This window comes from Podarcis liolepis (assembly GCF_965112155.1).
Source record: "Podarcis liolepis genome assembly, chromosome: 1".
Classification (NCBI taxonomy): domain Eukaryota; kingdom Metazoa; phylum Chordata; class Lepidosauria; order Squamata; family Lacertidae; genus Podarcis; species Podarcis liolepis.
The window spans coordinates 138,006,095-138,031,373 of NC_139554.1; the positions used below are offsets into that span (position 1 = coordinate 138,006,095).

Here is a 25,279-nt window from a genome sequence, read left to right on the forward strand (position 1 = left end):
GCAAATTGGCACCAGCCACTTGGTTTTTCGCCTACCTCATAGCAAATCGTCACAACTTTTAGGTATTGGAGGTTAGTCATTGGAATATGTTTGTGTATTGGAGGGCAGGGTGTGGCCATCGCCTACCCCTCCACTTTATGGGTATTCCGGTAAAGGAATCTGGCGGTCGTGGATCCTGTCCAATGCCCTGCTGGTGGCTAGGGTCATGGCACGACCCCCGGTGACATCAGGGGGAGCTTTCAGTTGGATTTGCAACAACAGGCTCCTCCCACTGGTGGTTAACCCTTGTTAGACTCACCCCTCCCTGAGGGGGTGGAGTCACGCTCTTTTGTTTTATCCAATGCCTAAGCCAATACCTCTCACATGCTGTAAAGTTGTGACCTTTTTTAGCCCATTAACCTAATATACTGTGTCCATGTCTCTTTCTTATCCCCAAGCGGGTGGAGAGTCCTTGAATCACAAACCTATCTAGTATGCAAAGAGGGGTTTGGGAACTGAATGGGCAACTGGTAGGCCAGTTCAGGTCTGCCTGGTGTTAGGCAGAGTCATTGAAACTGTTCTCAGGATGGAAAGGCAGGGGTTAATAGTCCTACACAATTCCCATCCACAGCACCACGTTAACACGGATGAATTCAGAGGCAGCTCAGAGATAATTCTTGTATATAGCATTTGGATAAGGCTTTTTCTCCCCTAGAGAAAACTTGTGAAGTTGTTTAAGTTGTAACAAAAAAGTTGCCAAAGTTACAGTTCCATGAGATGGAGGAAATCATTCTGGCTGACTTTAGGCCAGTGGTGATCAAATTCATCACAACCTTTAGCAGCCTCTTCAGGATCTGCAAAACTTGTATTTTTATTTAGGTAGGTGCTGCCTCCACTTTTCCATGCCCAGAGTTTCACACACTACACAAAATCTCTCAGTATCCTTGCTTTTAGGAACTGTGAACAAAAAGCAGGGGCACATCTTCATTCTCAGTCTTCTCAGCCGTCAAGCCACCAATATTTTTGTGGGAAGTAAATTGGAGAAAACCAGAGGAGAGATGGGTTTGGTAGAATCATTGATTCATAGCATTGTAGAGTTGGAAGGGACCCCGAGGGTCATCTGGTCCAGCCCCCTGCAATGCAGGAATCTCAGGGGAGATGAGTGTCCTCGCTGGCAGAGCAGCCATGTTTGCATCAGAAACTGAACCAGCCCAGTTACTGTTTGGACCCTCCAGCATCTTTAACCCGCCTGCTCTTTCCACAGGGAATACAGGGAGTTTGCAAATGGTTCTGTCTGCGTGGAGTGCGACCCTCAGTGCGAGAAGATGGACAACAGGAGGATCACCTGCCGGGGGCCGGTGAGAACAATCTGGAGGCAGCAGGATTATACCATAACAGATAGCTGCTACATATACCTTACTCTTAATTATATTTTATTTTTTGGTTAACTGTTCCAAATGGCTGGTTGTAAACTCCAAAACATAACCACAAATGTGTTTTAAGTTTTATATTAAGGGTTTTGGGGGTGGGGGGGTTGTTTTGCTTTGTTATGTTGGGAAACAGGGCTGGGTGAGTGTTAGCTTGCATCTCCTTCAAAGAAAGAAAAATAAAATCCAGTACAAGTTCTTGAATTGGGGGGAGCGAGCAGTGCATGGGAAGCAGGCAGTCCTGCTGCTTTTCAAGGGCTTCAATATGAGCCATGAAAGTAAAAACGCAGTTGATCCCATGAAGAAACTAAGAGATCTTGCGCTTCAAAAGAAATTGGTCACTATATTTGGTATATCCTCAGTAGCTCCTGGGAAGCTCCAAGGTGGGAAAGAGATCTGAACACTGTAGTTCCTTTTGTCTGTGTAGGGAGCAGACCAGTGCACCAAGTGCTTCCATTTTAAAGATGGCCCCAACTGCGTCGAAAAGTGCCCTGATGGTGTACAAGGGACAAACAGCTTCATATTCAAATATGCTGATGAAGACCGTGAATGTCACTCTTGCCATCCAAACTGTACTCAGGGGTAAGCTTATATACTTTAAGTAATGGCCATTTCCCCATATTTCCCAATGTTTGCTTAAAATATTGTTAATGTGTGTTGTTATATTTTTAAAAAATATCTGCAGAATAAGAAATGTATGCTTGCCTGCCTGTCTTAATTTGCCATTTTGTTTATATTTGTAGATTGGATTTTATTAACAATATGAGTCTGTGTGAGTCTGTAGGTATTTGTGCAATATATACACAGAGCCAGGTACATTCTAAGTTAAGCATTTTGAGACTCCGTGATTTCACTGGGAAAGTGAAGCTCATGCTTGACTTTGACTGGGTTGTACCATAGAGTGAGAGAGTGAGTGTGTGTGTGTAGGTTGCATGGATGCCAGTGTGCAAAATGGTACTTTAAAATAGTTTATTTTAATAATAGAATTGTAGAGTTGGGGGGACCCCAGGGATCATCTAGTCCAACCTCCTGCAATGCAGGGATCTCAACTGAAGCATCCAGGACAGATGGCCATCCAACCTCTGCTTAAAAATTTCCAATGTAGCTGAGTCCATCACCACTTGTGGGAGTCTGTTCCACTGTCAAACAGTTCTTACTGTCAGAAAGTTCATAGAATCATAGAATCATAGAGTTGGAAGAGACCACAAGGGCCATCGAGTCCAACCCCCTGCCAAGCAGGAAACACCATCAGAGCACTCCTGACATATGGTTGTCAAGCCTCTGCTTAAAGACCTCCAAAGTAGGAGACTCCACCACACTCCTTGGCAGCAAATTCCACTGTCGAACAGCTCTTACTGTCAGGAAGTTCTTCCTAATGTTTAGGTGGAATCTTCTTTCTTGTAGTTTGGATCCATTGCTCCGTGTCCGCTTCTCTGGAGCAGCAGTTGTTCCTGATGTTTAGTCAGAATCTCCTTTCTTAAAACTTGAAGCCATGGGTTCAGGTCCTACCCTTTGAAGCAGGAGGAAACAAGCTTGCTCCATTTTCCTTGAGATATTTGAAGATGGCGATCATATCTCCTCTCAGTCCTCTTTTATCCAGGCTAAACATACCCAACTCTTTAGGTCCCTGAGTTTGGTAAAATGCTGTTTATATTGATAGCGCCATTATAAATGCAGAAGTCAGTTTTTGTTAGAATGTCTCTGACCTTTGAGATTTTATAAAAATGTATAAAGATTATGCCTTTCATTGGAATATCCATTCACTATTTTTTCCTTCATATACCACAGCTATACAGCTACTGTACTAATTTAATAAAGTGTGACCAAAATAGTTTGTTTGATGAAAAATATCCCCATCTATATCTGGAAAACAACATAATCTTCTAAGGTTTTGCTTTTAGGCATCTGTGATTACATTTCCGCTTCAGTTGTTATGTTCCAATGGCGAGTGTTTAGCACTTCTCCTCTAAACCCATTAAAATGGCTCTTGTTTTCTGTTGAATGTCCCTTGTGAATGGTGCACATTTGTGGATGAAGCAACCCCAATACAAATACAGAAACTCTCATTCATATTTATTTATGAACTTTCCCTTTGGTTCTGAGTACCATAATTCAGTTGGTAATGCTTGCTGAGCAGATGTCATGGGACATTGTTAAAAATAAAGGACTTGCTTCCAGAAGACTTCAGTGGGATGCTTTTCGTTAGCTAGTGCTTATGGCTGAAGAACTGTAATATTACTTTCTGAATGAACCATTGAAGACACACATACACGCACAAGCAAGGTGGCCCAGATCAAGCAGACTGGGCTTGCTGATTGACCCATACTTCATTTCACTGCATAATCTTTCACCCTTTTTAGCAGCATCTGCCCATAGTGATATCTGGGTTACCCAGAAAGCAACATTGGTCTGTGGCAGAGCACTACCTGCTATATAAATAGCTCATTCAGTGCTTAGCATTATGCTTAGTAACTTGACTTGGTTCAGGGTGCTCTATCTTTCATAGGACACACCTGAACATAACTTAAGACATCTCCAGCTTCAGACTGGCAAGAATTCTGAAGACTTCCCTAGAGCCAAGGCAGAGGAAGCTTGAGGGGATAGCAGAATCATGGAGTCATCCCTTCCATTTTTCTTATCTTTCTCATCAGCTCATTTCCCCTCTCCTCTCCCTCCCAGCCCCTAGAGAAAATTGGTCTCTAAAGGAGAGGGCTATGAACATAGACAACAACTGATAAATGGGACCGGCAGCTCTATGGTCCCAGCCAGCTTCCTCTACCCATCTTTGGAGGCAAATGATCTACAGTCAGAGCCTTGCTTATTTTTTACACGATTTGCATTACATATAGCAAAGACTCTAAATCAGTGCCTATTCAAATGCCAATGTTCAGCATGCAGAATATAGACTTTAGCATAATCATAAAGAAACCTGGCACTGCAACAGCTGAAGTAATGTGAGCTGCGAACGTTTAATATGGGCCACTTGAGTTAAAGATGGTTTCTCTGCAGTGAGCCAGTTTGGCTATGCCCAACCAAAAGCAAGAGGCAACAACAGCAAAATCTTCGTCCTGTAAAATAATCATTCACAAGAGGCTTTTATTGTTTTGCAGCTAAAATTAAACCAGTAAATTATTCAATAAAATGTTGATGTCAACAGCTGTTGCCATTCAAAATGAGACCTTTTGCTGTTTTTGCAAATCTAATGACAACAGAGCCATTAGGGAAATGAAAGTAAGATCGCAGAGACACTGCCAGAATCTGTTGCAGAGGCATCTTCCATTTGGCCCTTTAAAATCTGGGTTATATAATAAGAAAATTGGGAGACTATTGGAACGAAGCAACGGAACAGATATGGGGTGAGAGAGAAAGGTGTAGAGCATTTCTAATGGTGTCCTCCATTAACAGAATGTTTGTGTAACATGTAAATACTACATTTTAACTCAAGATGGAACTGTGACATTGCAAACTGCTCCAGGTAGCTTAGCTAAGATGTGAAATGAAGTGAAGACACTTGGTCTGCTCTTCACTTGCTACGAGAGAAGAGATAATGTGATTTCATGTAGGACATGATATCATTTATTATTTCATTATGGAAAGGAGTGGCAATGCTTCATATAGTGATAGTGCCATGCAAAGTTTATTTTTTATCCATTTATATAGGTAGGCTCCTAAAGATTTTACTGGTTCTGCTCCTAAGCCTTAAGTACAGCTTGACATGTAGGAATTTAGCTGGTGAATTTTTTCTCCCTCCTTTATTTCTGTGATGAGGGGAGTGGAGGAGAGAATAACTTACTAAATTTCTGCAGTCTGTTGAGCATGCGAGCAGCACCAGAAAAAAAATTGTTGGCCAAACCCATTTGTAAGTTGAAATTCAGTCCTTACAATCAGACAGACAGTGAAGGAAATTTCTCCAGGCAAAAGTAATATTCTTCAATATGTTGTGTCATGAATTATTTCTTTTGCTGGAGCTTCTGGAGGCTATGGAGAATGAAATGTGTATCCCTCTTCATAAAGGAGCACATGGAACAAATCCCCCAGTTCTGCTGCTTTTGCTATAGGAATCTTTGTTTTGCTAGCCCTTCCTATAAGAATTCACACGTGGTTTTTCTTAGGACTGGCAAACCATGAAAAATGACAGCATTAGCAGTAATTTTGCCAACTTTCTCTCTGCCTACTCTGAAACCCTGGAAAATTACCTTCTGTAGCAGGTGGTTTGGCTTTGGTTCAGTGTAATGTGCTTTCTGATAACTTCCTGATCTTTGCATTATTAAAAGTAAAACATGGTATCTTGCCACCACTCAGAATACCCTAGACTCAGATGAACAAAGAAGCAGCTAAATGGGGGGAATATATTAATCTTATGGCTAAACGAAACAAAACAAAAATGCAACAAGGTACCACTCAGCAACACTTTCCTTCATACTTTTATGAAGATTGCTCCCTATATTAAATGTACTTCTGTCACTCAGTATTAAAAGGAAACTGAGTGGTCATAATGAATGCTCCAGATATCTAGATTTAATGTCTCATCTGTCAGGCACTCATTTAGATATGCCCTGAGACAGAATTAGTATTCTCCCCCCCCTTTTTTTTCATTTTCCAACTCATAATGCCCCCCCCCCCCAGCTTCCTGGCTTCACAATAGAAATCAGCACTTAATGTTTCTTTCCTCCCTGTACAAAGCAAATGGAAATAATATCAGCAGTGATCAGAATGTGATACCTGTTTGGTTATTTGGCCCACAATAGGAATGGTTGGAATGCTACTTCATGTATTATTATTTACCAAATAATTACTTTCCTTCTGCATGTATGTCTCAAGAAGATGTACAAAAACAGCAGAAAAACAGCTTTAAAAAGCACAAAAATAGGAATCATTTCAGTTAAACAGGAACAATGATTTCTGAGTAGAGATTCTTGAGGAATTTTATATTTACAAGTGCTGACCTGATCTGCACTTACCAGCAAACTCAGTGGCAGCACATGGCATGCTAAAGCGAATCCTGGAGCCATGTTGCTCCAGTAGGGTCCATGACTGTTGACACCAGGTCCAGCAAGGAATCCCATTTTGTATTTGCCTGGCACAGACAGGGGCACCAGGTTCCTGTGACTGACCTTGCCCCCACCTCCATTTCAGTTCACCCAGAATGCACTGTTGTATGTAAGTACAGCACGGCATCCGAAGGCAGAGGGGGGTTGAGCCACACAGAATCATAGAATTGTGAGCCCACTGTTGTCCTCACTAATCTCTGCCTGTATCACTCAGATAAAATATATTCTAAAATGCATATTTTGAGATTAGAAATGCATATTTGAGAGAATTTTATCTAAGAATTTAAATACAGAAATACTGCATTTTAAGGTGGATTTTTTATTTTAAAAGATCAAATTAATGAGGAAACGGCAGTACCCTTCCCCACTTCCAAATCAATAAGTTGATTCCCACTGAAGCCAATAGTAGACATTTCAAATGATGGAGGTGGTCTTTTCTCCTTATGCCACTCAACAGAACAGCACTTTAAAAAACCTAGATGCTAGCATTTCATTCAGGAATGTCCTGTATAGTATATCCATCACCCTCAATAAAACTGTGCCAGCTCCTCTCTGTTCTGCAAGTCTGTGTTTTTCCAGTTTCCCCGTGGATTTGCCCTGGATGTGCAGGAGAGCTTTTCTTTCATTACAGCACTCAAGTTCCTCAGCCAGCCAGAAATGCTGGATGAGATGGACACTGTGTGTGGAAAGCTGTCACCAACATACATAGGCACCCTTTGAAACCCATCTCAGATGTTTTGTACGGTAGGCACATTTCAAGAATAAAAGGAATGTGAGCGTTTTGAGAACAATGACTAAGGAACACATTCCATCACCTTGCAGTGCACAATGTTCTCTTTCTCCTTTACGTGTATAGATCAGGTTAGATCAGTGAAGGTACTCAACAGAAGTAGGAGGGTGTTTTGTTTTATTTTATTCTTCCTTTATTCTGAAGTGTGTATTTCTTTCCAAAAAAAACTAACGTACAAAACAGAAGAAGGCTCTATGCATTTAAATTGAAAGGTTTTGTCAACTTAGACAACAGGTGAGGTCCCCCCCCCAAAATGCAACCATGTTCATTAAGCTTTGAGAATATGTGAAGAAGAAAAGCGAGAAAGACTCCAAGGTGAGAGATTCCCCTTTTATGCCAGCTAGCTCCCTAGATGGCTAATGGACTCTTCGGCATCCATAGAAGGCATTTTTTATAGCTAAAGAATGCCTCCATGCTCTGCTTCTTTTGATGTGCTACAGAAGAGAAACTGTAGAAGTTTGCATCCTCTTTCGTTATCAGCACAGTTTTATGGGAACTGCAGAGAGGGCATGTGAAGAAGAAATATTGCCAGAAGGTCAGTGGCTGGATGAAATGCAAACACTTGAAGCCCAAAACAACTGAACTGCCAGGCGCCCATCCGAATCCTCTTTCTTTCTTTTAATACCCGAGTGGTGTTTAAAACCAGACCTCACACCCCAGAGGAAGCTTTCTTTTCCATGGCTGTTATAATTTACCTGAACCTAGTTTCTGTAGGATACAGTTAAGTTCATCTATTAAGACAACTGCAGACACCTGTTTTGGCAGTTTTTATGGAAAAAATAAAAATAGGAGTTTTGTCAAATGAAAACAAGGTAAGAAATGAAGTAGAAAGAACAAGGAATCTGCCAACAGCTAGGTTCATTGCACATTCCCACTCAGATTGCTATTTAAGACAAGATTTTAAAATGGATTTAGTTGTGTGTCTCTTGTCTTTTAACCCCCTGTTGCAGTCACTAATGCCTGTCTATCAATCTGCCGGATTAAGCAACTGCTCTGAGAAAATAGCATTTGGTAGGTCTCTCACCTTAGCAGGTAAACCATGTCTTTGGTCATTTCCACAATGCCACAATGAACTGTTAGAAGGTAAGTAGCTCAAGAACCACAGCCTGGCCAGGCTCATTTTGTTCTCTGGTGCTTGTTATCTTGCACTGAAAAAATGTTCCCAGCAATGATTTCATGACAACTTGGTTAATTCTGAGAATGATAACCAACTGCCTGGACCAAGGCAGAATGCAGAGTCTTTGTTTTGCTGCCTACGCAATGGCTAATGCATGTTTTTTCTCTCTTTCTCCTTCCTTCCATCGGGATTTGCTGCAGGTGCATAGGCCCACGCCTGGAGGACTGCATTGGTTTCATGGATAGGTACTTGCTGAGCACTTGCTCCTCTTGCCACACCTCCCATGTTCCATGTGTGGGCAAAGGCGCTTGTGTGTGCATGGCCCCTGTGAATGGTGAATGATATTTTCTGTTCTGTAATTGCCTGCAGGTGTAGAGGCCCCTCTAGTCATGACTGCATTTACTATCCGTGGACACGCCAGTCCACTTTACTACAACACGCTAGGTAACATCCGTCATCCCTGCTTTTTTGTTCTTCTTCTTGCCCTTTTCTATATTTTATACAGTAGGGGAGAATCGTGCTAACCAGTTTGCTCTGGAAAATGGATTGGCCAGTGTGCAGACTGATTCTTGTCTGCAACTCCTCACAAGTTCCTCAGAGTGCTTAAGGTGACGAAAGCACATGTAACTGAATACAGGAAGGTATAGATGCACCCAATCATTTTGTGAGGGAGAGTACAGTGGTACCTCAGGTTACAAACTTAATCATTCTGGAAGTCCATTCTTAACCCGAGGCACGCATTCCCTACATAGGCCTCCCGCGGCCCCGGAAGCAGATTGCGTTCATATCCCAGGGCAAAGTTCGCAACCCGGAACACCTACTTCCAGGTTTGTGGAGTTTGTAACCCGAAGCGTTTGTAAGCAGGACTGTTTGTAACCCGAGGTACCACTGTGGTGGTCCATGGGGAACTCTAAACCTTGTTGTCAAACTTTGGTACCCAGGATTCTTGGGCAGAGGGGACAGTCACAAGAGCAAAAATGAAATATAAGTTTGTGAGTATTTCTCTTTTAAAAAGAAATCTATATTTATTGAATTTGAAATTCGACATTGATAACATGAATAACTGTTGTCCCCTCTTATTCCCTGCTCTCCCCCACCCCCAGTACCAAACACAGACATAGCTGGTTGATACCAGCTTTTACAAAATATGCAAAGTTCATCTGAGTTACATGAATATTTCCTAATTTAATAAATCTATGATAATTATCTGTTTGATTTTAAAATACACTTGATTCTTTCAGAGCAATCGCAACATTTCTTTTCCTATGAAAATAATATAAACTCTTCACTAGTAACTTGTATCCAGCAATTCAAACTGGTTAACATGACCTCCTGGTTCAAGCATTCTTTTCTAACCTAAAAACTAATTGTTACCTTTTTTTTAATTTAAATCAACATCACCTCATAAAGAATTGTACCTAGTTCTTTCTGGTTTGTCTTTCAGGTAGAAAAGTAATACAAATGCTCAGTGTCTGTTTCTGAAAATGTCTCAATATCTTTGGTTTGTTTATTTAATTAATAATTGTGTGTGGTTTTGAAGGACTAGTGTTACCAAAATAGAAATTTGCCTAAAGACTATATATGGTGAGTCTGGTACCATATTTGAATTATGTGTTAAGATCATACAGCAGCCCTGGTTATTGCAAATCATCAAGAAGCAACACATATTTGTATTTTCAAAAGAAATTTCAATCAAATGCACTGCAGCCCTTGAGTGAACTCATTGTGCCACCATATACTTCCTTCCTGGCACAAAGAGAGAGATCCTGCACGGGGGGCATAGAAAACAGGGCAGGTGGAGTGAGTGCGGAATGGGACTCAACAGATATATTTTCTGTGTGACATCCAAAGACTTTTCCTCTGCTGCAGAAGAACATAATTGCTTAGGCTTGCAGTCTTGTCCATTGGGGATATACCTTGTGGACACATCAGTGCTTACTTCTGAGCAGATATGCTGCAAAGCTCCTTCAGGTGTCAGAAAGATTTCAGGCATCCCAGGCTGCTGGTTGGATTTGATCACTTTTGTTTTCTTGATTTAAGACTGGGATCGCATGAAGTCCCCTAAAGATCCCCTATTGTCAGACTCAGCCAAACATATAATTGTCTGTTTAGAGCTTGTAATCACATTGTAATTGCACACTAGTGTATACCAGCATATAGATCTGGTGCAGACTATGGGCATGAATAATTTCCTAATTGTCTTACTCACTTGTAACACTAAGGAGCCAGATGTTGCTCAGTTCCTGCCAGTTGAAAATTCCCTAGCATAGAGCAGTTGGCACAGAATGGCACCATCAACTCTAAAACCAGGTTAGGAAGCACATGCCAAGGAGAACAGGAGAGAGCAGGACTCTGTGCCAAAGTTAGTTGGCAGTGGTTCTGTGAGTTGGCAGATGGGTTGCAGCCTGCTCACTGTTGCTACCCACCCACCTAGCTGCCCCAAGATTTTCTATTGTACTTTTCACAGTTGTTTCTGGATGACGGCGCTTTATTGCACTGGGAAAAGGCTACATTACAACACATTCTCTGAAAATCATGATGAGAAAATTAGTACTGACTTGCATGGACTGTATGGCAGTGCAGCCTGGCATTTTCAAGCAGCTGGAGCTTCACTTCTCAGGCCATCTTCTCCTAACCTCCAGGGAGTTTTGAGCACTCACTTCCCTTTGAATTCCCAAGTATTGGAGAACGTCTAAAATAGGAGGTGGGGCAGTAACCATGAAAAAGCTATAATTCAGCAATTAAAATAATTTATAATAATTGTTTAATTTTAGAATACAATCTTGAGCATCAGAAGAAACTATACATAACTGTGTGTTGGGTTTTAGGTTATATTTTTCACTTCTGTTTCAAAGGAAATTCTGCCACTAGTTCAGCATTTCCTCAGAGAAATAGGGTTGGGTGTCATCAGTATGATGACAGCACCTTACTACATAAACCAGATTAACATATCTAGCAATTTCATGCAGATGTTAAACAACAAAAACTAAACAAAAGTCATCCACAGAGTGGCCTCAAAGTCACATCCTTTGATGCGCTTGAAGCCACTTTCTGCCACAAGGAGGCATTTGATATTTCACGGACCTGGCCAATTCACCCACTCCTCCCTGATGTTAGGAGATGGTAGCCTGCTTCCTTCCAGGCATCTAGGCCACATCCTGCTGATGTCAAATGCTGAAGCTGTTTGCCACAAGAAAACCAGCATTCATTTTTCCCATTCCCACAGCTCTTCCAGGGATAGACCATTTGCTGTTTGGTATTCAGACAACCAGTTTTACAAAGTTAGCATAGATCACACTGGGGTTGGGGAATGAGGCCAGTCACATTAACTGGTGGGGCAATGACTTCGTCCTGAGTAGGGCAAGATAGAGGGCAGATGAATTAAAAATCTCTTAACTCCTGGGTCCAGGATACCTTAAGGATTGCCTAACTCATTATATCCCAGCCCAATCACTGGGGGCTTTGGGGAAGTCACTGTAAGTGGTCCCCCATGACTCAGATGCACTGCTCATATCCCCTGAAACTGTGTGTTCAGTACTGGGAATTTTATGGAACTTGTGCTTGAGGTCAGATAAGCCCCCTTGCTTTTGAACTTCCAGTATTCATAGAATCATAGAGTTGGAAGAGACCACAAGGGCCATCGAGTCCAACCCCCTGCCAAGCAGGAAACACCATCAAAGCACTCCTGACATATGGTTGTCAAGCCTCTGCTTAAAGACCTCCAAAGAAGGAGACTCCACCACACTCCTTGGCAGAAAATTCCACTGTCGAACAGCTCTTACTGTCAGGAAGTTCTTCCTAATGTTTAGGTGGAAGCTTCTTTCTTGTAGTTTGGATCCATTGCTCCGTGTCCGCTTCTCTGGAGCAGCAGAAAACAACCTTTCTCCCTCCTCTATGTGACATCCTTTTATATATTTGAACATGGCTATCATATCACCCCTTAACCTCCTCTTCTCCAGGCTAAACATGCCCAGCTCCCTTAACCGTTCCTCATAAGGCATCGTTTCCAGGCCTTTGACCATTTTGGTTGCCCTCCTCTGGACACGTTCCAGTTTGTCAGTGTCCTTCTTGAATTGTGGTGCCCAGAACTGGACACAGTACTCCAGGTGAGGTCTGACCAGAGCAGAATACAGTGGCACTATTACTTCCCTTGATCTAGATGCTATACTCCTATTGATGCAGCCCAGAATTGCATTGGCTTTTTTAGCTGCCGCATCACACTGTTGGCTCATGTCAAGTTTGTGGTCAACCAAGACTCCTAGATCCTTTTCACATGTACTGCTCTCAAGCCAGGTGTCCCCCATCTTGTATTTGTGCCTCTCATTTTTTTTTGCCCAAGTGCAATACTTTACATTTCTCCCTGTTAAAATTCATCTTGTTTGTTTTTGCCCAGTTCTCTAATCTGTCAAGGTTGTTTTGAAGTGTGAGCCTGTCCTCTGGGGTGTTAGCCACCCCTCCCAGTTTGGTGTCATCTGCAAATTTGATCGGGATGCCCTTGAGTCCATCATCCAAGTCGTTGATTGTTGTTGTTGTTTAGTCGTTTAGTCGTGTCCGACTCTTCGTGACCCCATGGACCAGAGCACGCCAGGCACTTCTGTCCTCCACTGCCTCCCACAGTTTGATCAAACTCATGCTGGTAGCTTCCAGAACACCATCCAACCATCTCATTCTCTGTCGTCCCCTTCTCCTTGTGCCCTCCATCTTTCCCAACATCAGGGTCTTTTCCAGGGAGTCTTCTCTTCTCATGAGGTAGCCAAAGTATTGGAGCCTCAGCTTCAGGATCTGTCCTTCCAATGAGCACTCAGGGCTGATTTCCTTCAGAATGGAGAGGTTTGATCTTCTTGCAGTCCACGGGACTCTCAAGAGTCTCCTCCAGCACCATAATTCAAAAGCATCAATTCTTCGGCGATCAGCCTTCTTTATGGTCCAGCTCTCACTTCCATACATCACTACTGGGAAAACCATGGCTTTTACTATACGGACCTTTGTTGGCAAGGTGATGTCTCTGCTTTTTAAGATGTTGTCTAGGTTTGCCATCGCCTTTCTCCCAAGGAGCAGGCGTCTTTTAATTTCGTGACTGCTGTCACCATCTGCAGTGATCATGGAGCCCAAGAAAGTAAAATCTCTCACTGCCTCCATTTCTTCCCCTTCTATTTGCCAGGAGGTGATGGGCTCAGTGGCCATGATCTTCGTTTTTTTGATGTTGAGCTTCAGACCAAGTCGTTGATAAAGATGTTGAATAAGACCGTGCCCAAGACAGAACCCTGTGGCACCCCACTAGTCACTCTTCTCCAGGATGAAGAGGAACCATTGATGAGCACCCTTTGGGTTCGGTCAGTCAGCCAGTTACAAATCCACTGAGTGGTAGCATAGTCAAGACCGCATTTTACCAGCTTCTTTACAAGAATATCATGGGGCACCTTGTCAAATGCCTTGCTGAAATCAAGGTAGGCTACACCCACTGCGTTCCCTTCATCTACCAGGCTTGTAATTCTGTCAAAAAACGAGATCAGGTTAGTCTGACATGACTTATTTTTCAGAAATCCATGCTGACTATTGGTGATCACAGCATTCCTTTCTAGGTGCTCACAGACTGTTTGCTTAATGATCTGCTCCAGAATCTTCCCTGGTATTGATGTCAGACTGACTGGGCGGTAATTATTTGGGTCCTCTCTTTTCCCCTTTTTGAAAATAGGGACAACATTTGCCCTCCTCCAGTCTGCCGGGACTTCGCCTGTTCTCCAGGAATTCTCAAAGATGACTGCCAGTGGTTCTGAGATCACATCTGCCAGTTCTTTTAATACTCTTGGATGCAGTTCATCTGGCCCTGGAGACTTGAATACATCTAAACTAGCCAAGTATTCTTGTACTATCTCCTTAGTTATTCTGGGCTGTGTTTCCTTTGCTGAATCATTTGCTCCAAATTCTTCAGGTCGGGCATTGTTTTCTTTATCGGAGAAGACTGAGGCAAAGAAGGCATTGAGGAGTTCAGCCCTTTCTGTGTCCCCTGTTTGCATTTCACCATCTTCTCCTCTGAGTGACCTCACTGTTTCTTTGTTCTTCCTTTTGCTACGAACATACCCATAAAAGCCTTTTTTGTTGCTTTTAACCTCTCTAGCAAGCCTGAGTTCATTCTGTGCTTTAGCTTTTCTGACTTTGTGTCTACACGTGCTGGCTATTTGTTTGAATTCCTCTTTGGTGGTTTCCCCCCTTTTCCATTTTTTGTACACATCCTTTTTGAATCTTAACTCAGTTAAAAGTTCTTTAGATAGCCACCCTGGCTTCTTTAGGCACCTTCCATTTTTCCGTCTCATTGGTATTGCCTGACGTTGTGCTTTTACTATCTCCCTCTTAACAAACTCCCAGCCATCATGAACTCCCTTTCCTTTTAGTATTACTGTCCATGGGATCTCACCCAGCACTTCCCTAAGTTTTATGAAGTCGGCTTTCTTAAAGTCAAGAAATTGAGTCCTAGTATGCTTGGCTGCTCCTTTCCGCTGTATAGTAAACTTCAGAAGAGCATGACCTGAGTATTACTGAAGCCTTTCTCTTTTTTAACTTCAGCAGGCATTTTACCTAAATTCTGATTTTATATCTTTAACTGACTGTTTTATATTGTTACATGGCTTAAAGACAATTGCCATTAAGTTGTGTACAAATTGTCAAAATAACTAAATAAAAGATTGACTAGGGTGCCTCTGGTATATAAAACTCACATGCAACACAAATTGCTTTTGGTCCACTTATATGTGCAATAAAGGCAGCTGTATCTCACAATTACAAGGCATACAAAACTTCATATATGCACATATAAACTGGCTTCCTTACACCAAGTCAGACCATTGTTCCATCTGCCAGTGCTGCCTTTCCTACTCTGCAAAGCCCTGGGGAGAGCAAGGTCTTTCTAGCCCTCCAGTCTGAGACCTTTTTGTAATGTTTGTGTTCGACAACTGAGGTATGACCCAACCTTGTGATATCTGAACAGATCACAGGTGGTGACTACCTGACACTTTAGAGTAAGCACTTGGTATTTTGTAGTTTGTTTTCTTGCTTTGCATTTTACTGAGCACTGAAATGAAAGGCGTCGGGCCAGATGCATGGCAAACTGTGTGTGGTACAATATTCAAAACCAAGCAACATGATTGTATTTGGGGAAAACATTGCCAGCATTTCGGCTTTCACAGTAGGCATTCAAGGTGTAATTAAGAGCAAAAGAATCCTGTAAGCCAATGTGAACAATTTTCTATTTTCCTGGTAGATGAACAATCATAATATGGCAGATGTAGTCAGCATGGGGAAACTGTGTTTTTAATATTTCCTGGTGTAATCTGATGTATGTACTGATTTACACCCTAAATGAAGGTCTTTCTTATTTCCACATTTCTCCTTTTAACTAACAGGAGCTAATTAGCCAAGTCTTCCCCACTGAGAGATGGTTGCATGAAACAGTGTGGGGATATTAACTCTCTTCATCCTTTTCTTCCAATTGAACAAAAGCGCATTTCTCCTTTCGGCTCATCCCTTTACAGATATCAGGCTCTTCTTTCTTGTTGACTGTGTATGTATACAAGAGCTAATTAACAGCAAATCCTTTGTAAAGCAGTGAAACCTTTTCCTCGTTGTGTTTGATACCCGCTTCACAGTATGATTTCATTATAATTTCACAGTAACTCAGCAGCACAGAATACATGATGGGGAATGGGAAGCTTGCCATTAATAAACTCTGAATGCTCATAGTCATCTTCATTTTTATAACTCTCTGTTCTTCTGCATGGATTAAAGTTTCCCATATGTTCCAGATATTTATAGGATAATTATATACATAATCCTGGAAAAGTTGGTGGGGACAGAGAGTGAGTGAGAGAGAAAATACACCGTAAAATCTACTTAAAGAGAGGGAAATAGAATTTGTGAGCATAAAGCAAAAAATTGTCTTTGGACTGGTACTATTGACTATGCAAAAAAGTATTTACCAACAGAGGCCTTTGGGGAAAACAACAACTTATAATGTACTAGAGAACTTATCTCGGTCATACCTGAAAAATGTGTTGAGGGAGGCACCATTGCTGTGCAAAGCAATGAGAAGATCTGTAATGGTTCTAGGGGTTGCTCATGCGTAAATCGGCGCCACACCTGGCTGGGTTGCCTGAGTGAACCCTTTCTGTCTGGACAGCCACTCGCCCGTGTCTGTCTCAATCGCTGGCAGAATCCGTCAGTGGGCGTTTCTTGAACTTCTTCCAGCAAAGAAGCTCTTTGACGCCTAGTCTCTGCCTATTTTTCCTGCGCGGAAGCCTTCTGCGCAGGGAGGGTGTGGGCAGCGGAGGACCCGTGCTCTCCCCGCTGGTCCCCGGCGAGGAGTCTTGGAGCCACCTCGCCAATTCCCCCATCTGCCCCCCTTTTCCACTGGTGCTACGCTGATTTCCTTCCCCAGATGTGCTGCTTCTCTCCCTCCCGGGACGCTCTCCGGAATCCCTTTGGAGCCCTCCCTCTCCCTCTGGCTCCGATGGCAGTTCCCTGACAAGATCCTGGTTTCTATCCCCAGAAGCCTCTAATTAAAGAACCAAACAGCAGGTGCTACAAAAGACCCTCTGCCTGAGATCCTAGATAGCCACTGCCAGTCAGAGTAGACAATACTAGACTAGATGGACAAACAGTCTGACCTGATGTTAAGACAGCTTCCTGTTTTCAGCTGCCTGCAGTTTGTTATGTAGAAACTGGGAACTGCAGCTATTTTAAATGGTTCAACTGAACAAGTCTGAACTGCAAACCATGACTTGTTCAGACAAGGCATAATTAAAACCAGGGCTGGCCTGCCCATGAGGTGTGGTGAAGCAGTTGCCTCAGGGGGCAGAAGCTCCCAAGGCAGTCGACCTGCGGGGGCCCCGCCACCTCCGCTGGAGAAGTGCTGCCAGCACCTGCGCTGGTTTCTGGCAGGATCTCACCACTTCCTGCCGACGCACGGAACCTGGGTCAGGAATGCTGCCGTGGGGCAGCGGCAGGGGCAGCACTTTTCATTTCACCTTAAGCAGTGAAACGGGACGCACCACCCCAGGGCGTTTGCCCCAGTTCAGACAAAACAACAAACTGAGGTTAGTTGAACACAGGAAGCAAATGCTTCTGATCTCCCAGCTATGCCAGAGTAGGAAAGGAGGAGATTACATTACCAGGCTCATTCCCATGGTTCTGTCGGCAATGCAGCTACAGTGGTGCCCCGCAAGACGAATGCTTCGCAAGACGAAAAACCCGCTAGACGAAAGGGTTTTCTGTTTTTTGATGCGCTTTGCAAGACGAATTTCCCTATGGGCTTGCTTCGCAAAACAAAAAAGTCTTGCGAGTCTTGCGATTTTTTCCCCTTCCCCCTTTTTCTAAGCTGGTAAGCCGCTAATAGCCTTTTAGCCGCTAAGCCGCTAAGCCTTTAATAGCCACTAAGCCTTTAATAGCCGCTAAACTGCTAATAGCGCTAAGCCGCTAAGCCACTAATAGGGTTGCTTCACAAGACGAAAAAACCGCTAGACGAAGAGACTCGCGGAACGGATTAATTTTGTCTTGTGAGGCATCACTGTACTGCCTATGGGAGCCCAGTTGATGTGATCATGTAACCATTTCCTTGTTCTTATTTGACTAGCCCAGTGTGTCACCTGACTAAATGTTCTGAAGCATGGAAAGAGCTTCTGAAACTGAAAACTGGATCTTCCTTAATTGTGCAAACACCCATTTGGGGTTAGGGGCTAATCTGATGCTGTTGTTTTGAAAATGTCAGGTACAATTTTTTTGACTTCTTAGGAACAGTCTAAGGGAAGAAGCAACTTATTCTAAACTTTCATGTGCATTTTTAATACTGTTCCTTTTAAGTGGAGACCTTCAGTGAATTCCTTAACTATTAAAATTAGGCAGGTATGGAGAACTGTTACCTCTTTCGTTGCTGCCAATCGCAGTCATTGTGTGGTTGCACCTACAGCACTTGTTATCCATATATGAATACTAACGCCTCATTTTTTGAGGGAAGGAAATACTGATCTTAGCACCTTGAAAAGACTGGATAGCTGCAGGAACAGTATTCTTTCAAGAAATCAAACCTCATGAGCAAAGGAACAGAGGTGGTGCTTCTGCTGCTCTGGCAAACTCTGTCTCAATCTCTGTGTCCTTGGAAATGGGTTCCTTTTCAAGTTGCTATGTAGGTTTTATTCCCCACCCCACCCTGTTACTATGATTTCTTTTGGTATGTACCTATTTATAACTCTGAAGCCTGTGTCCTCGGAAACTTACTTTACACAGCTTCATTCAGCTGTAATTACAAACAGCACCTGAAAGGAAGGCATCATTAGGCGGAGAAGAAACAGAAAATCTGCAATTTGGGAACATTCCAAGATTCTCTAGTGCCTCATTAATGAATGAGGCCCAAGAACCTCAGTCAACAAAATTACATGCTAAGCCTAAATTTCTGCCACTTGTGCAGATTCATCACAAGGAAGGCCACCTGTTCTGAAAATCCCCGCTGTTTGTTAAGTTGAGAAACAGAATCTCTTTTGCTAACATAAATATTAGTTCAGATAGGGTACTTACTTCTCTGTGGGGCTGACCCAAATGGCCATCTGTGAGCTTTGCATCAGGTACAGTAGCAGAGCTAGGGCTGTCAAAAAAACAACCTACGACATGTCTGTGAACAAGAGCTAAATAGATTGTGGGTTTGCTTTTGTTGCTTTTAGAGTCCATGGGGACTGAGTTGGCTGTATGATGGCTGAGCTTGCTGAATGTAGGTTTTACACAGTATGATTTTACACAGTATACCTGAAGGAGCGTCTCCACCCCCATCGTTCAGCCCAGACACTGAGATCCAGCACCGAGGGCCTTCTGGCGGTTCCCTCATTGCGAGAAGTGAGGTTACAGGGAACCAGGCAGAGGGCCTTCTCGGTAGTGGCACCTGCCCTGTGGAACGCCCTCCCAGCAGATGTCAAAGAGATAAACAACTATTTTACTTTTAAAAGTCATCTGAAGGCAGCCCTCTTTAGGGAAGTTTTTAATGTTTGATGCTGTACTGTTTTTAATATTCAGTTGGAAGCCGCCCAGAGTGGCTGGGGAAACCCAGCCAGATGGGCGGGGTATAAATAATATATTATTATTATTATTATTATTATTATTATTATTATTATTATTATTATTTTATGATGATGATGATGATGATGTCTGAGGCTCGGCTCATCAGGACAGCAAGAGGTTTTGGATAGTAGTTGAATGGGCATGGCTGGTCCTTTGTATCATATTCATGCAATCCCCCCTCTTTTTTCAGGAGGAGGAGAATCACATAAATTGGGTATGACTTCGGCAAGAGGGGAGGAGGGCTTACCGCTCTGTCAGGTGAAGACTTCCCCCAGCCCATTAAGTGTTTGAATTAGGACAAATCTGCCATGAGTGGTATAATCTAGGCATCATCTCTGGTGCTGAAGGAGCCATAGCTAATACTAACTAAAATATAAAATATTACCTAACTCCAAATGGCTAAGCAAGCTAATTGGCCAATTCCAATGAACACTTGTAAACCAGACACTTGTAAGCCTTGTTACTGCATCTTTTTGTGTGCATAAAGGCACAAACTGGCCATTCCATATCTGCAATCTGTGGGTGTATACAGATAACAATTTTAGCATACATTTTACTGCACATCTGCCCTGGATGTGTGGGACAATCTTCCTTATCATTTGATGGGACAATAAGAGAAGTTCCCCTGGAGTGGTTTGGTTATCTGTATGAGCTCCATTAAAATGGGCCATAAACTAGGATCGAACAATCCAAATTTAAAACCTTGCTTGTTAAGCAATATATAAGCTTATTTGCAATGGTGTCTTATATAAAAAAATTGCAAACACACTTTGATTTTAGGAAAGGCAAGTATCTTGGCCTGTAAGATGAGGTAGGATCTGAAAAACAAGGGGATGAATTGTACAAATGAGAATATGCAACAAAGGTTCATAGAATCATAGAATCCTAGAGTTGGAAGAGACCACAAGGGCCATCGAGTCCAACCCCCTGCCAAGCAGGAAACACCATCAGAGCACTCCTGACATATGGTTGTCAAGCCTCTGCTTAAAGACCTCCAAAGAAGGAGACTCCACCACACTCCTTGGCAGAAAATTCCACTGTCAAACAGCTCTTACTGTCAGGAAGTTCTTCCTAATGTTTAGGTGGAATCTTCTTTCTTGTAGTTTGGATCCATTGCTCCGTGTCCGCTTCTCTGGAGCAGCAGAAAACAACCTTTCTCCTTCCTCTATGTGACATCCTTTTATATATTTGAACATGGCTATCATATCACCCCTTAACCTCCTCTTCTCCAGGCTAAACATGCCCAGCTCCCTTAACCGTTCCTCATAAGGCATCGTTTCCAGACCTTTGACCATTTTGGTTGCCCTCCTCTGGACACGTTCCAGTTTGTCAGTGTCCTTCTTGAATTGTGGTGCCCAGAACTGGACACAGTACTCCAGGTGTGGTCTGACCAGAGCAGAATACAGTGGCACTATTACTTCCCTTGATCTAGATGCTATACTCCTATTGATGCAGCCCAGAATTGCATTAGCTGTTTTAGCTGCCGCGTCACACTGTTGGCTCATGTCAAGTTTGTGGTCAACCAAGACTCCTAGATCCTTTTCACATGTACTGCTCTCAAGCCAGGTGTCCCCCATCTTGTATTTGTGCCTCTCATTTTTTTTGCCCAAGTGCAATACTTTACATTTCTCCCTGTTAAAATTCATCTTGTTTGTTTTTGCCCAGTTCTCTAATCTGTCAAGGTCGTTTTGAAGTGTGATCCTGTCCTCTGGGGTGTTAGCCACCCCTCCCAGTTTGGTGTCATCTGCAAATTTGATCAGGATGCCCTTGAGTCCATCATCCAAGTCGTTGATAAAGATGTTGAATAAGACCGGGCCCAAGACAGAACCCTGTGGCACCCCACTAGTCACTCTTCTCCAGGATGAAGAGGAACCATTGATGCAGAAAGAAACCAAAAATAAGGGAGAAGATGGGAGGGAGAGGAAATATCATCAATAATGACATATACAGGGACATTAGCTGGCAATGTATCAGCTTGAGTAGCAAAGTTAAAGAAGTAACACATAATCTTTTTTTCTCCCATGCAAGTAGAAGTGTAGCTGGTACTTTCTTAACAAATCTGGTCCTGTTCTGGAGCATTCCAGAAACCCAGCATCCTTCTTACATAGCGGAATAAATTGCTTATTGTTCCAACTTTCATTGAAGTTTAATTGAATTTACTGCCCAAATTCTCAAAATTATCATACATGATTTTTTAAAGAGTGTATCCGCTGAATATCCTCTGGTTGTGCTAATGTTCTCCAAATTCTAAGCACATATTTTATATTCACCATCAGCATTTGATATGAAAAGATTTTGCTGCGGCAGTGAACATTTGACAGTAGCTGTGAGATGACAGGTGGTTGCAGCCAGAATTTGACCATATGCAGCAGCAATTGTCAGTATTTGATAACTGATATTCAGGGTCAAATTTGACGCAGTATGGGAGATCTCTGATTGGATTTCTGAAGACAGAATGAACAAATCTCCTTTCCCTCCATGTAAGAATAGCTCAAGAACCTTAACAACAGAAAACAACTCAACTTCCTTTGTGCGAAAATGTGTTTATGAAAAAAATTTAAGATTGTAACAGAACTGAAATTTAGGGTTTCCTTATTCCATATTTCACTAAAGCCCATTTCCTTTAAATTACCAATATCAATAGAATTCAGAGGGTCAAATAACAATGCTGTGCAGTAGCTTAATGAAAAGAAGCACAATATGGTGTGACAATAAAGGTACAAGAAAAACCAAGGATTCAATCCATCTTTAAAAGTCATAGTATTTTGATTGTTAATGCATACTATGCAAGTCATTGAGATTCTGCAGATGTGCATAATGTGTAAGCCTTGCATTAATTTACACCAGACTCTTGACTTTATTTTGCCTCTTTTCCCATAATCAAGAGGGATTTGATAATCATGCTATAACTTGTGTAGGGCATTTACACAGACAGAATACTGCTCTTGTAATATAATAGTGATAACTCCCAAAGTAGCATCAAGGCAGGCCAAGGAATAAATACTGTATACTTTTTCTTGTTTTGTTCTGCAGCTACCTTGAATTCTCCTTGATATTTATGAGCCTATGAGAAGTTTGTTCCCTCATACACTTCAGAAAGTGAAGGTTTGCATATTTAGAAGCAGCTTGAGTGCAAGTATAAATACTGATCCGATTCGGGGGCAGTTTACTAGAATACTAATGTCACAAGTATTACAAAACCAGATTATGGTTTATGGAGACCCTGGGCACTTAATTTAGAGCCAGGGTGGTGTAATGGTTAGGAGCAGTAGTCTTGTAATCTGAGGAACTGGGTTCGCATCTCCGCTCCTCCATATGCAGCTGCTGGGTGACCTTGGGCCAGTCACACTTCTCTGAAGTCTCTCAGCCCCACTCACCTCACAGAGTGTTTGTTGTGGGGGAGGAAGGGAAAGGAGATGGTGAGCCGCTTTGGGACTCCTTAGGGTAGTGATAAAGCAGGATATCAAATCCAAACTCTTCTTAGGATCGGCTGAGTGGCATCTTGCCCCAGGCATTGGAATGGCATTCGGTATTCAACCTGTGTAGTCTGAGCCTGGGCAGAGGCTAACATCACACATTACATGTGGGGAAAGTGGTATGGATGCACATTTGCCACCATGGAGACAAGTGCAGCATCTCTGTGTTCAAACCACTTCAACCGCATTTAAAATGCTGAATCTCCCTTCATCCTAAGTACATCTTGCTACTGCCAGGTACATTAATCTCTGGCATGTGAAACATACTTCTGTTTGCCATCTTTTCTTCCTATGTACTTTCAGATTTCTTCACATTCAAATGTTTGACCTCTGCCATGCTCTGAATCTTTGGTGATGAGAGCCCACAGAATAACATGCCCGCTTGCCTACCATATCCTCCTTTGTTAATCTGGCCTTGCTGTGGCATGAATGTGAAAATATGTTGGCGTTTGCAGGATTTACTGAACATGCCCTTGAATTTAGATATGACTGAATGTATTTTCAGTGCCTGGATCTATGATTAATTTTCTTGAACATTTTACGCGTGCACTGAAGGAAACACCAGTATTTTCTTTTCCTGAAATACAGGCAGAGAGGCTCATGGATGGTCCCCCAATCATCCTGCAGTGTTGGGCTGTGCCAGCATGCCTCATCAGCCACCACTAAAAAATACTTTGAAACACAATATGCTGTTTGGCAATGAACAATGTAGCCTCAACCATGACAAGTTTTGTATGAAAGCTGTGAGTAGTTATCAATTCTGTTAGAGGCGGAACAGCTAAGTTTTTGTAGGATGGCATGGCCATTTCTCTTCCATCAATATTGCTGCCCATAGCATGTTCTTGATTCAGTGCCCCAATTAAATACCAGCGGAAGAAACTATCAGGTTAATTATACACAGCTATTTATGCCACCTACTAAATGCTGACCACATCTGAACTACTGCCAAGTACCTAGAATGGATGTCACCAGAGCAAACTGACCTCTTGGTGCATAATATGTTTCTGCTCAGTATGATACGTGCTTACATTTGTAAAAAGCACATTTTCCATTTAATGCACAAAAATAAACATGGAGAGAACCACATACAACTTGGTAAAGTGAAGCGTGCCTAGTACAGCCTAACCCAAATTTGCAGGGTTTAACAGAGAAGCTTCATGGAGGGAAAGACTCTCTAAAGAAGAGATAAGGGCGCAAGTTGCAAATCACCCCTTTTGGCTTGACAGTCACTAGACTGTTTCGATCCAAGAAGAAGAAAATATTCATTTTTTTGTGGAGGGGGTAGAAAATTGAAAATATGCAGCAAGTGTATAAAGAGAGCTCTTCTTTTGCTTAGGTTGAACCTGTTTCACCTGAGAGTCCAATCTAGTGGATTTAGATGTTTTCCCGTCACAGTTAAATCAATCTATATTAGACAGGACCTGACTTGGCATATTTTAAAAACAGCATTAATTCTTCTAGTGAAATCAGACACACACTGAAGAAGAGTGCTTATGAAAGTTCTTCTTATGTTAACTTTTCCTGATTATTTGTGCTACAGTTTCTTCAACCCACAGAATGTCCACTGAATGTTTGCGTCCTTCCCACTTTTTGGAAATTAAGTTTTCTTTATTAATGCTAAGTCATAGGTACAGGCGAACAAAAAGAAAGCATAAGTTTCCAAACAGGAGCAGTTCAGAGGTTGCATTTTCTCACTAAATAGGGAGCAGATAATATTTTTTTTTCAAGCAGCAAGTGGGGAAGAGAGTTTTGTATATCTGAACTGGACACATAAGAAATGGCATCCTACCAAATGGCGTAGAGATGTTCGGTTCTTCCTTACCCTTAGAAATGTGTGGTATTTGAGTTATTTTCTCTACAGTAGCTAGAATCCACATATTCTTGTACTGAGCTGCAGTGTCTTCCATTTCCGGGTCAAAAAAGTTATTGCTGCAGCCAGTACCCCTGTAAGAAGGCAAGAAAGGTTCTGCTGGTGCATTTGCACTGCACCAACCTCACTGCCACTTTTCCTCTCCACCCACCTTCTGGTAAGCACAAAGGATGAGACTGAGCAGAGGACAGGTGAGCAGCAGCAGCAGCACCCCCCCCCCCCCCGTTACTGCCCAGAAGATTCTGGTGACCTTTTAATTTGCTTGGGGGACGTTCTGCTGTGAATAAATCCACAAAAGAGGGAGATTGAATAAACAGTTATGTAAAGCAAACTCTTAGAGGTGCTCAGATTTATTAAAGCACCAAACATATCCAAATGCAATGAGGGGAATCTTCAATAACATTATTGCATGAGGCTTCAAGAAAGGGTTGTATCTAGAGCAACATTGAGTAATGCATTCCGTCAGCAGAAG

The 25,279-nt window shown here is 42.4% G+C and overlaps 1 protein-coding gene across 2 annotated transcripts in view; it reads left to right on the forward strand.

The window, feature by feature from the left end:
- Positions 1 to 25,279, forward strand: part of ERBB4 (erb-b2 receptor tyrosine kinase 4) — a 796,937-nt gene that overhangs the window by 634,529 nt on the left and 137,129 nt on the right. For both annotated transcript variants that reach the window (XM_083472043.1, XM_083472044.1), the window contains 3 exons: positions 1,244 to 1,337; positions 1,834 to 1,988; positions 8,734 to 8,808. In XM_083472043.1, coding sequence (XP_083328169.1) covers positions 1,244 to 1,337; positions 1,834 to 1,988; positions 8,734 to 8,808 — 324 coding nt within the window. The remainder of the gene's footprint in view (positions 1 to 1,243; positions 1,338 to 1,833; positions 1,989 to 8,733; positions 8,809 to 25,279) is intronic.